The 13,700-nt window shown below is 43.8% G+C and overlaps 1 protein-coding gene across 1 annotated transcript; it reads right to left on the bottom strand.

The window, feature by feature from the left end:
• Window positions 1-51: 51 nt before the first annotated feature.
• LOC108925207 (ceramide synthase 2-like) lies at window positions 52-13,318 on the bottom strand. Its single transcript, XM_018737021.1, has 11 exons — window positions 12,803-13,318; window positions 7,058-7,231; window positions 6,389-6,506; window positions 5,872-5,990; window positions 3,786-3,843; window positions 3,546-3,596; window positions 3,316-3,408; window positions 2,141-2,269; window positions 1,605-1,711; window positions 1,209-1,362; window positions 52-866 (listed from the first exon to the last, which is right to left on the bottom strand). The coding sequence occupies exons 2-11, from the start codon at window positions 7,228-7,230 to the stop codon at window positions 711-713; spliced, it is 1,158 nt and encodes a 385-aa protein (XP_018592537.1). The 5' UTR covers window position 7,231; window positions 12,803-13,318; the 3' UTR covers window positions 52-710.
• Between the last annotated feature and the right edge of the window lie 382 nt (window positions 13,319-13,700).

Raw genomic sequence — 13,700 nt, 5'->3', positions numbered from 1 at the left:
CAAGAGTGGGCATATAGTCTTTTACTTGATGGGTAATAAGTATTTTGTCTATTCTATTTTTTTTTTCCATCACAGCATAGTTCAGTGCATTGAAACCTTTTTCCCCTAGACTGAATGCGGTGTACTACTCACTGTTAAGGCAACAGACAGATTTCAAGTTTAAAGACTCATTTATTCAGCTCAAGGAACTATAGTGCTTTCCTGGCCAATGATAGTACTGAGGGTGACAATAGATGTGAATCTTATCTACAACTCCCGAGGCTGACCAATGCACTGAATAGTGAAGGTAAAAGGTCCTAGTGTGGTAAAAAGGTGGATGGAGAAGAGGAACACAAAGAGGAGTAAAATTCATCCAAATGAACTGGCAGTTAAGGCACATAATTAAGAGTTAACATTAGTGGAGCAGCACTGCTTCTCTGTTTTTCCTGGTTACCCATTTACTTGCTCATGCTGTACTTCATGAAAACCCAGGGTTTATCAGTGTGATGTACTCAATGAGCACCAGTGATATAGAGCTGCTCATTGCATTTTTGTGTGTTTGTAATAACTGGTATGTGGGTGGGTGGGTGTACGGCGTGTGACAGTGAGTCTGGTTCCATTTGACATTGAGACACCACCCTCCTCCAGCCTATTTCTCATCCCATCTAGCTTCTGTGCGAGAGGTGTGTTCCTCCTGCACTCTGGATGCGAGTCTCCCTCCACTGCTGCCATTATTCAGCCTTGTGGTGGTTGTTGTTGAAGACAGGGTGCCCGTTCAGCAACGGCCCATTTTTCTTTGTTTTCTGCTTCTCTTGTTCTTTCTCTTCCTCTTCCTCCCCTGACTCATCAGTTTCATCCCTGTCGCTCCTTTCATCCTCCACGCTCTCCTGAGAAAAGGAAAAAAGCAGCCAAAAGAAGTTGACCTGATTTTCCATTCACACAGCAATGACGGCTACCTAAATATTCATCCTAGTAAGCTGAAGTACAAGCCAAGTGTATTGAAAAAGGCCATTGTTCCACCTGTGCAGCATTTCACTCTTTGCCTCTCCTTCTCAGGATGGCTTTCAGTGTGTGGAAATGAAATGGTAAAGGATAGGAGATTCCTCTGAATTTAGCAACACATAGTCAGACTAGAGCTCAGTACTGTTCTACCTTTTCCTGCTTTCATATGATCACTCAGATCCACAAACACACACATGCAAAGGAGTGGGGGGGGGCAGCCTGCTTACATTGCTTCGGAGGAACTTGAAAGCTAGGCGCACAATAAGGATGGCCCAGAAGATGTGCAAACATTGTAGCACCATCAATAGACCGTTGAAGAAGTAGTACCCAAAGAAGGGGGGGTAGAGTGTCACAGGGTATACCCAGGTGCAGTACATGATCCTGTGGCAAAAGAAAGGATCAGGATGTCAGTGAGTAATGCACGTACCCCTGTGGGACACACTGGAAATTCCAACCATGGCTCCAATGGGTCCACTGTGCAACACTGTATGTACTTAGTGAGACCCAAGTGTGGAAAGGCATGACATACAAATATGGTAGCACCACAGGGTCAGTAACAGAATGCTCAGCAGTCAGCACCACCACTTGTTGCTAGATAGCAATTTTAAGGGGCAACTTCTTACCAGAAAGGGAAGATGACGAGGCGGGTAACAATGAAGATGGCTGCAAAGATGATGAAGATGTAGTTGCAAGTGTTCTTCCAGCCTGCATAGTTAAACATCTTTGCCGACTATTGAGAAAAGAAAGTGATAATGGAAGTCATTAGATTGTGACAGTTGTTCCTTTCTCCCCTTTATGGAGTGATTCTACACTTTAGTCACACAAAACTAAAACACAGCTCCTGTGTCTCTGCAGTACACTGATAAGGCAGATTTCTATCCACCGTAAGACCACAAGACTGAGGGCAAATAGGACTGACAAATGAAGAAGATGGCATGCACTCACACTCAAAACCAATCCCCCATTACAGCCCAACATAACATACCCTTTCTGATCGAGCTGATTAGTAGGGCACCTGAAACATGAAAGCTACAGCATTATGCTTTAGTGCCACCAGGTTCACTGAGCATTAGAGACCAGGGTACATTTGCTACAGTCTCCTATGCTGGGAGACAGAGGCACACTGAATATTTTTTGGTCATGTGCTACGACTGGGTACCTCCAGCAGGTAGTCAGACGCATCATGCAACAGCATGATCAGGGTCCCCGCACGGATGTAATTGACACACCAAGAGAAGCTGATCAGCAGGATGGTAGCCAGATGGTGGACAATCTGCTCCTTGAAATCCTGAAGGAGAAAGAGCTGGTAATGGCAATGGTCCCAATAAACATTCCACAGGGGAGGCTAACCAGGTCCAAATAAACAAAGGATTGTCAGAATAATTGGATTAAGGACCGTCAGACCTATAAATAACACACCATAGTAAAACTAAACTCAAATGTGGAGTGGGTGTTCTCTGCTAGAGCAAACAGGCAGTTTTCAAGCTTAGGACTTTCCATTAGGTCCCTGCTGCTGGACAACTACATGCCAGCCCCAGAACTTCATTTTCTGTTCTCTATCAGATGACAGACAATGCCAATGAAGTCAAATTTATTGTACCATTGCCCTAGCAAATTTTCTCTGCAATATTTTTACCCCAGTTCAGTCTTATTATTATGCATCTGACACAGTGGTCTAGTATATTCCAGAAGCACATAATTGAAATCAGCCCCAGAGGTGACTGCTTTCACTGGTCAGTTGTGAGTTGCCTTCACATTTATTTAACAATACAAACAAACAAGTGAGACAACTGAAGGAACAGCTAGTCATGCATGGATGCTACAATGAGCGAGCCCACATTTTGGATATGGAAATCTTTATTAACTGTCTAAAACAGCAAAAAGTCAAGCCTGTTACAGTCTGTATTTTTGCATGTGCATTCACCATTTATTCTTTCCAATACAGAGATATAGGAAAGTAACCACCAGGATTCATACCACATCTCTTGGGACCATTCATATGACAACTTTCAGGGGCACTTTTTCTAATGCTTTGTTAAGGTAGCACTGTTAAAGTGATAAGACGTCATGTCTTTTGACAAGTACATTTTTGGCTTGCACCTTTTGGGATGCACAGGACCTTGTGCTGAGACCCTCCCTTCAGCATCTGGATGGGGTACTTGGGTGGTGTCCACTTTGGACACAGGAAAAGCACACAGCGAGAATCATTTGAAAAAGATATGTGCTGTGAATAGCTCTGCCTGTGGCAACTGGTTCACAAGAACACGAATAAAGGATAATAGAGACTGACAGTGGGGGGTAGGAGAGGTGGTTCTGAACTAGAGAGCAACTCACTTTGCGCTTAACATCCGACGCCACACTGATGAGCAGGGAGGTGTAGAAAGCCAGCTCAAGCATGTAGTACCAATATTGAGAGGGCAGCAGAGTCTGAAAGAGGGCCAAAAAGGAAGATTAGGGCAGAAGACATTATTCACACATAAAATCAACACACAGGCTCTTCTATTACCACACAGTGTGGCACTGATGTGTAAGAAATTATTAGAGTGTAATATCTGGTGCCATACCAGTGTGGGGAATCCCTGCCACATTTCCTTAAAGTCATAAAGCCAAGGTTTCTGGAGAGTGAGAGACACAGAAAACTGACTGAGTTTCTCTCTCTGAAGTTTAATGAAAAATGAACACATAGTGAGGACTGAACAATAGCAAGTCACGACAATTGGACTAATGAGAGATGACTATGGAACAAAATGAGGACCAGTGAAAGGCTGAATGGAGTCACGGATAGGAAGAGGGGTGGTACTCACATCAATGAGTGCAGCCAGGCCAGCAATGAAAGCAAGAAGGTAAAAGGTAAATCTCCAACTGCAAGAGAACACATAGACTCAACATGTGGCATATGCAACAAAAAACTTGACACTGTTATACATCAGCATTTGCAGACAACAGTATGCCAAAGTACAACTTTAACAACCACAAAACAGCAGCAATGCACACAGCATTGACATTTTAAACCAGCAACCCAGAGAAGAACACAGTTATGCATTACTTTTATACTACATCTTTGCACACTGATTTATGAAAAAGGAGAAGAAATAACGGAAGTGATAATAAAACACAAGAGAGAGAGGACAAACTGCAGAGCACAATACAGAGTAGGAGTGAGCACGGAGAATGTAGGAGACAGAGTGATGTCCCGAACAGAAAGCCCGTTGTCCACAGAAACAATGAAGCAATTCAAACTGGAGACCCTCGCAATGTATACTGCGCTCAACGCCACATGCAGTGCAGAATCTGCAGATAAAACCCATTCAGAAGGGTGTGCTTAAACAAGCATGCACGCACTTTCGCTATACCCTTGAAAACTGAGTATTCATGTCCACGCCAAATGCCATGTAATATTTTATTTTACATTTATTCGTGATGCTTTTCTCCAAAGCAACTACAGGATGGTACAGCAGGATGTGAGATTCAAACGTGCAACATCCAAGTCCAAAGGCAGCGGCTCATCACTATGCTACCTGCTGCCCCAATTTTTTTACACATAACTTCTCCCTGTGTTCATGAGTTTCCTCGCATTTCCTCCCATAGTCCAAAGACATCACGGTCAAACAGTGACACTGAATTATTTGCATGTCTGAATGTATGAGTGAATGAATGTGTGGCTACCCTGCAACAGACTGAAGTCCTGGGCTGGGGGTATCCTGCCTCACCCCTGCTTCTGCAACAGCCTCTGGACCACTGTGACCCTACACTGGACAAGCAGTTATTAAAAGTGAAAGGAAACTAAATACTACAAAGAAAATAAATGTAAAGGGTTCTGTTGAAAGGAAGATTGTATACTTTGTCTGTAGCCTGTTCTTCTGCTTCCTTCCTGCAGTCTTGACTGCAACTGAAATGTCCCTACACTTGCAAATGAGCTTGAGTAATGACAGAAGAACAGGAGATGGAGTTCTGCTCTGAGCACCGGATCCATTCAAAAGTCTTCCGAGACATGCCAGATGTTTGTGTCCACTTAAGCAATTGCACCCTCTGGGACTTGAGTAAACATCAGCTGTGAAAATGGATTGCTTAGAGCTTAAGATACAAAATTGTTAACATTGCAAGAAAGATTTCTGCATTCTACAGAGGAAAAACATTAACCCTTTGAACCAGAGCTGCTGATATTTAAACACTGTGTACTAAATCGATCATCATCATATTGTTCAGTTAAAGCACTGCTTGGCTAGGGAAAAAAGTTATCGCCAACCTGCTCTACATAAAGCACTCACTAAGCAAGCAAAGATAAAATTCAAACAACAACAACAACAACAACAACAACAACAACAGAAACTAGCTTTTACACGAGAGTTCCACAATAATTGTAAGACGGATTATTTGTAAGTGATACCTGATGCAATGTTGTAGTTTTGGCCACTTCACCATGTTATCAGATCACACTTTGCTGGATAAAATCTATAGCCGGTAGAAGTGTCTCAGGCTCAAATAATTTGATACTTAGCAAGCAGCAATATTTGTCAAAGGTCTACATACAACATTTTGCAGGAAGATATTACTTATGGACTGGTGCTGACCATTAGCTAACTTCCATTTTGCATTCCTGGAAGAGCAACTAAGTCTGAGAATGGAGGAAAAAATTAAACTGGTTATAATCACTAGTTTTTAGATGTCACTAGCCTCCAAGATTTTAACTTGTGCCAGCCATTTGCAGTCGTTAAATGGGCACAAAACAGCCTGTTGCACAAGACAGTTTTAAGGAAGTTCTCATTGTGTATCCCTGCAGTTGTGCAACGCTGCCTATGCTGTGTATATGCCTTTTGTGTAATATTGAAATGCATCTTCCTGTATATCTCAAAATTACAGTGCCATTTCAAAACTGTTTTAAATATTTACCTTGCTTCCCGGAACTTCTTGAGAAGACTGGGTCGATCTTGATTTCTGCGTCGTCGGAACCATTGCTGGATCTGACGCACTGAGTACCCCGTCAGTTTGCTCAGATTCTCCACAGAACTCTAAGGACGACACAGGGAGAAACAGTTGCTCAAAGCGCAACCACATGTACGCAGACTATTGCGGACTTCAAACAAGCCTCTTTGCAAAAATACTGGCAGTTTTGTGCCACTGTACGACTGAAACCTTGGGGTTCAGAATGTACAAGTAGCAGCTAAACCAAATTACCTTTCTAAAAACAACCTTAATTGTGAAACTATGTTAAATGCTACTCCAGAGCTAGCTTGTTACTGGTCTCAGTGTACACAACAATATCTCTTGTAAGTGTCGGTGAATGATAAAGCCTTGGATTCTTGATTCTTTTAAAAAGCAGACACCACATGAATAATTTATGCAATTACTGTCACGATGACAGTTGCTTCAATAGTGGGTGTGGTCTTACGTTATCCCATGCTATTACCTGTGTAGGGTGTTTGGTTGTATTACAGTAGTAGGATTCCAGTGTGGGGTTGTATAATGCATGAAGTCGTACTTTCTCCGTCACACCCAGGAGAGCAGCAAGCGGTGTTGCCACCAGCCTGAGGGCAGACAGATGGATATAAACAAGATGAGGTCAGCAGGAAGTGTGTTGGTTGAACTTGATCGATGGCTTTTCAAGATCCAAGAAGGACAATGTCCTTTTTATATTTTATTATTCTCAGTTTAGTTGTATCCATATATGCAGTTCTCTACCTAGACACCCACTCCAAGCCAAGCCAGGAGGGTTCATCCCAAGCAAACTTCCTATCAGGTGTGTTCTGTTAGCCATCCACTTGCTACAGGCTTGAGAATACATACAACTGTGCCCACAGGGAGGCCCTGGCCTTGGTTTTAAAACATACAGTTATAGAAACAGGCAAAACTATCACAGAATAAAAAAAGAGTGCATATGAAAGTGTGAAAACATTATTGCTTACCAAACAAACAAAGGAAAACACAAAAAATATATAAAAAGGAGAAGGAAACTGAACAGGAGAGATAGTATCTAAAGTTACACAGCTGATGCTCTAACATGCATCAAAGTGTGACAGACAGCTGAATTTGTGAGATGAGAGGAATGAGAAACTGGATGATGGACAGCGATACTAACCTCTCAAAGATCTGTCGCACGATGAGGAAGCCCAGAGCAAGGGGGATAACAGCCCAGAGGTCGCTCGCCTTGGCATAGACCCGCCCATCACGGTCCTCGAGGTCAGCCCAGCCCAACCCCTCAGGGAACCATAGTCGTTCCTGCCAGAACCAGTCACTTAGCCATGACAACATACTGGGAAAGAGAAAAAGAGTTAAATAAGTCTGGGTTGCTCCAGCATCACACTGAGAAGTACAAAAAGAAGTGCAGCCACTGAAAGAGAAGACAATCTGGGCTGTAGTTAACAGACTGAACACAGAAATAACATGAACAAAAAAGATTAACAAAATATACACCAAAAATGTGACAAGAACAACCAAGGAAACTAATTCCATTTGATATCATAGGAGTTCAGATTTTAACAAACTATAAAGCAATCTGTCTCAACAGTGTATTCATGCTCAAATGACTGCTAAAGAACACCTCACTACTCAAAGTTCTGGCTTGCCATATTACTTTCCATTTTAAAATGTGCTCACGTTGGGAAAATACTGTTTTAATGTATGACTACAGGTTATGTTGTTCAGACCAATTGACAGCATATTCAGTAAAACACATGCAGCAAACAGGAGGCCGAGAGCATGAAGGGAGGAGATCACAGATCTTCGGAAGTTTAAGCGGTGACTCATGGCTCTTGTGGGCTATCCCCCGCCCTACACAGGATATGCAGTGAATTCTCGCAGCAGATGACAGCTGTAGAGGCTGAGTTGTCCTACACTGCATTCACAGCCAGCTCTGGCCCCCTCACAAGTATGCGACAGCGCATTAAGCAGATATAAACACAGCAGAAGCATGAATGCAAACGTTGCTACGGTCACTAGGCTGAAGGGGGGGGATTACTGAGTGGATTGTACACACCCTGACACAGTGTGATATCCACTGTCTAGATAGTGTAATGGTTAACTGCTGCCATTTCAAATTACCTGCGGTTCTGCACTTGAGCAACGTGATAAAACTCACTGGTCCAGTAAAATACTGGGCTGAATTTATCAGTGAAACTATTACATTTCTTCAGATGAAATCACACACTAAATGGCAAAGAATAAAAGCAATGTGACTATTCAACAAATGAAAAGCAAAGATGATCGGTGTCTAGCCAAACAGCAACAATGTAACACGGCCCGAAATAAAGCAAACATCGCTCCAGAGATATCCAATGCAAAGGGCCGAATCCATCACATCCCATTTGCAAATGAGACACCTCCCCCAAACAACAAGTTGACTATGCTGGGCCCAACTGGCCACATTAGGAGCATTGTTCAACTCCAGCACAATTGTGTGCTTTCAGAGCCGAGCATCACGGGCATGCAGTCACTCCCTACATGAAGCTGGACAGGAGATACAAGACGCTGCTCTTCGAGATCCACTCCCTGGGATCGTCCTCATAGTCGTGTGGGATAATTTCGGGACAGCGGAAATGTACTGGAGGGGAAAGTGGGATTTAAACCTCTTCTCTGAAGAACACTCTAGAAACTTGTGGTAAATTTACAAATTAAGTCCTTTTTTAAAAGAATTCTTGCACAAGGGAAAAGAACAGCAGCTTATTTTCATGCTTATCAGCTGATAAAGTGCCTTTAACACTTTGAAAGCAAGATGGGAACACAGCCTTCATGTAGATGTTTGGTTGTCACACCTGTAAAACATGCAGATACAGAACCCTTTTTATAGAAAAATCAGAAATATCTTTCCCTCTGACACACAAAAAAAAAAAATCAGCACTGAAAGTCAAGATGGCTTTAGCATGTGATTCTTATGGAAGACCTGTTTTCTTACAGAATTTGTTTTTTGAAATACTTCAGAAACTCTCACTTTTATGTAAAACTCACCAAATTCACAACTGCTCTGGTACATGGAAAGTGTGATCACTAAAATGTCAGGAACAACCCAAAATCTGAGCTTACTACTAAAGATCTAAAACTACAGAATGAATCATTACTTTCCTCCTGTTATGTTTTCCACTGATAGGACTGCCATAATTACACATTATTTATTCAGTTCCACTTTGACCATAATCTAAAGAATCATGTAGCAAATAGAAATACTTAAATGTGGTAATAGTTTTAGCATTAACAGCACCAGTAGCTTGTCAGGTAAGTTCTATGCTTCTGTCATTTCTGATGTCTGCAACAATCCATTTGGATTTTTACAAAGTGCATTCAAACACTTACAACATCAGGCCAAATCTATGGGAGATTCCAGGCAGCAATGAATTATATGCATAAAAGGGAAATAAAACCTGTACTCTCAAACCAGATGGAGCTACTCTGAGTGTGCATCTGACATACAACAACATGACCACACATTAAACCAACGGAGTGACACTGCCCTCAGTATTAACATAACTGCTAATGCTCTTCAAACACAAGATGATTCGCTGTTTGCAATAACTAAAAAACATATTTAGTCATGCCTTGAGCTTAAAAATCATGGTATACAGATCCTTAAAATGTGGAGGGATCCGGCACGCCTACATTAATTACCAAAGAGAATTTGCAACATTTTCTGTGAATTCTTTTCTGTAACATTGCCGCATGTTTTCCTTCTTGCTCCTCTAAAATTATGACACAAAAAGCAATAATGTAGGAAAAAAAAACACATTTAATATTAAAAACACCTGCTCTTCACCTGCACAGCACCAAATCATCCAAAAAGATTTCAAGTAAAAGAGCGCAAGAGTCCAAAATTAAGGTTTGGCAAAGGAATGACCAAGGTGAGGGAACTATCAATGGCTGTTAATCTATGACATGCACCCAACAAAGAGACCCCGTTTCTGTGTATGCTTTGCTGTCCTACCAAAGCTGGGGACAGGATTCAGAGTTGCACAGAGATGCTCTGGGTAGGTCTCTCTCTCCAGCATGTTAACAGCATTCCTCCAGCTTTTGTTGGCCAAATACTGGCTGAAGAGATCAGGTGACTGGACTCTGACCGTTCCAATGTGAATCCGTGGAGAAAAAGGATTACCCTGTCCATGTGCAAATGCTCCCTGTGCTTTCAACTGCAGATTTTTTTTAAACCTTGCTATAAAGGCCATGGAAAATCAAACAAAAACAGAAATGAAGGCATTATAACTTCTTTTTAGAAAAACTCCTTCCATGTAGTAAAACCAACACCACACTTACTTGTCTCTTATTTACCGACAACATTTTCAGTTCCCTGTCAAGGCTTGTCTGAAACATGATTTCTCTTTATTAACCAGCTAAAGCTCCTTTCAAAATAACTGCAACTGGCTCAGTGGAGCGATCCACGAGTCGGTGTCAGTCTGTTAGTCTAGATGTTTCGCGAGAACCACAGTATGTGAGCAAGCAAAGGCAGAACACAACAGCCACTTTAAAGCAAGCCAGTTAAATATTCCGATAAACTGGACCTCAGATTTCTTTCCCTCATAATGGGCGGGTTGCCAAACATATTGACTGGAAAAAAAGCTTGCCTGTAGGTGGTGAAGCAAATAATTATATGCTGCTGCAAGTCAAATTTCATAGATTTAAAACTGTCAAATACAAACATGAATATTATGCTTATAAAAACACGATAAAGAGCTCATAACACTCCGCATTAACCAAGTGGATATGAAAAGAGATTTAAAAATTACAATTGTTTACCCTTCCTATATACAGATGGCTGGTGAGTCAAACATGCCCATAACAGGGTGTGACGTCAAGTGGTTTAAAGAAAGAGGAGACTACCTCAAGGTAATTATGAGAGGTGGGGCTGGTGGCAGGGAGCATCTGTCAGATTGCAGAATGATGTCATGACAATCAATATAACTTCATAATTGATGTCCTGGGTTCTGCCTTAATTGTTTTGAGTGTGATGCAGGAGATGAGTTTCACACACTGGTGTGCAGCATAAAGCAGTAACTTAGGTAACTGAAGTGTCACAGGGCCGCACGGCAGCATCCCACCTCAGTCACCGTTTGCACTAATGATCTTTTACGAAACCTAACATTTTCCGCCAAGTAATAAAGGTGAGCAGAGCCATGAGCCCATTTGTTTCAACATTATGTTATTATGCGGCTGATTTTAATAAGTTATGAAGAAACACAAGAGTGGAAGTGTAGTGGAGATTCCATGAGGTTTTCTTACTTTTCCTGCAGTTATGCCTAGGAGTGTTACTAGAGAACACTGACTATAAATGACAGACACGCGACTACACTGATGGGTGAGTCCTTTTCCCGGAGCTCGACGGCTAGGCCCCACGCCACGGACGGTCGGGGAGCGCTTCGGGAAGAAAGAAAGGGAGGAGAGAAGGAAAAAAAAGTCCCCCTTCCTCGCATCAGTCACTGATTCAGTGCCCCTCAACCGCTCTGTAACTTACTGCCTCTAATATTAAGGGCAATTTCGAGGCGCCGACAGACGCCAAACATCTCTGTTCCCAGGATTCGTTACTCTTTAACAAAGAGCGGCTGATGCTCCACGGTCAACGGTGATCTTTCCACGAACTTTGGAACTTCCGAAACACAGCGCTGGTGGTGGTGGTGGTGCTGGGGACATGTCGTTTAAGTTAGGCACTGCGGAAATTAACTTCTCTGTGGAACAGACTAAATTTGGCTGTTTGGTTTTAAAACTTTAACTCCAACCACCGCTAGCTTCCTTAAACACTTCTCTTTTAAATGGGTTTAAAGCGTGTCGAGCGAGGCGCTGAGGAGACAGGAGAGACAGGCACGTGACCGCGCCGCAGCCCATCACGCCGCGCGCGCGCTGACACGCAGATTCACGAGACGGTCTCGAGCCACCCGCCGCGGAGTCACCGCGTGCTTTCTTCCTTCTCAGTGAGTCATCGCGCACGCCACCGTCCGAAGGACCGTTCCAGTAGCGACCGTGGCATCTCTAACACCTCAGCCCTGCTCATTTTTAATAATTCTTCCACGCACGCACACTTTTCAAGTATTCACACAAGCGTTACATCCCTTACGACGTTTTTTCCCCACTTTTACTTTAAAATTAGAGCCACCGCTTCTTCACCAAAAGGCAGCCAGTCCTCGTCGTCGTCTTTCCTGGAAATGTCTAACCTGACGTTCAAAACACACGCTACTACGCACTGAGGAACACCAGTAATTTTCATAACACTTCGTGTGTGGGGGTTAGGAAAGACATAGGAGGATGAAAAACTGACGAAGCGCGAACACACAAGTAGGCCCGTGGTCTGGGCTCAGTTTGAGGAGCCCTCCTCGAGCCACAGTGCGTGGTCTCACATCCTCAGCTCACCAAAGCTACGATCTTCTTGTTCCATCCCGGAGATGCTGAGCAACAGCACGTTAAGTGAAAATGTTGCGATCCGGTCCCCTGACTTCGCCTGACCGACAAAATATATATTCCAATAAATCAATATTCCAGGAATGGGGAACGGCGGTGCCCCTCTGGGTACAGTGCCGCGAGATACGATCATACGTGTAACCGCCTCCGCTCGAGCTCAGCTACCGGGACGTGAAAACGATGAATGGAAGCGATCAACAATAACCCGGCTGAGCCTGAGCTGAGCTGAGCAGGATGACGGTGGCATGTTTACTTGGACTTCTGCACTGTGGTCAGACACCAGCGAAGCCAAACAGACAGATTTACAGGAAGACTCTTGACTTGGCTCACAGTTGATTACCTTCGACTTCATCCCTCAACTGAGGATCAGCAGTGGAGAAGAAGCACGATCACCAAGTTCTCCTCGCGCATCGCGGCGGGAATAAGGGAAATACTCCCACATAACGGTACTTACTTCAGCGTCGGGCTTCCGCAGCTCGGCGGCCGGGGGTTGCGAAAGGGAGACGGTGTGGAGTCAGCGAGAAAACACAAAAGGTCCGCGGTGGAGCAGAAACAGGTCGAGTCAGTAGCCAGTCCCAGCGCTCAGACCTTTCACTGGCCGGCCGGGTGGTCTGTCTATGCACAGGGTCAGTCAGTGTATCCACGCCTTAGCTACTTAAGGGGTTGGTCGTCCAGCCTCTGTGTCTCCGTTTGCCCACATCTTCCTCTCCAAAAAAACACTCTCTTCAAAGAGAAAATCGTAAGGAGGACAAATAGAAGTGGGGAAGGCAAAACAGCACGGTGCCGTAACGTCGCTGTCTTTTTTGCTCCCCCCTAGTTTTCTTCTGTGGGAGTTTAGATCCAAGTTATGGCGTTTTTGTCTTTAAAAACGCAGCGTAACGTCACTGTGTTCTCTACGCTTCCTCCAGTGACGAGCAGAGCGGTTGTGCGCCGAGAAAAGGCGTCGGTCCGCCCGAACGTCTAGTCTGTAAAGCGGACTGCGAAAGGTGGGGTGGAGGGGAGGGGGGAGAGCGGGGGGCGGGGCTGGCACAAAATGCTGAGGAAGGGGTGCCGCGAGACGAGGATAGGGGGAGGAGCCCCGGCCCAGAAATTACGCTAACGCGCACGCGTGAATAATTTCATGAAAACTTGATCTTTTCCGGGACGTGTTCAAAGGCCGGCGAGCCTCTGCTTTTAGACGGCTGTGCGTGTACTTGCCTTTCAGTGATGTTGCAACGTTCATTTTATGTTATGCATTTGTGTAACTTAGTATATATTATTATACTATTACTGCAGCACGCCGCGTAGACTTTTCCGACGGATTTTTAACTTTACCTACCTCCAGAATTGAAAACAAAGTGTTCACCCTAGCA

This window comes from Scleropages formosus, chromosome 18, assembly GCF_900964775.1.
Source record: "Scleropages formosus chromosome 18, fSclFor1.1, whole genome shotgun sequence".
Classification (NCBI taxonomy): Eukaryota; Metazoa; Chordata; class Actinopteri; order Osteoglossiformes; family Osteoglossidae; genus Scleropages; species Scleropages formosus.
The sequence above is the reverse complement of the archived record's forward strand: the minus strand, read 5'-3'. Positions and strand labels throughout refer to the sequence as shown.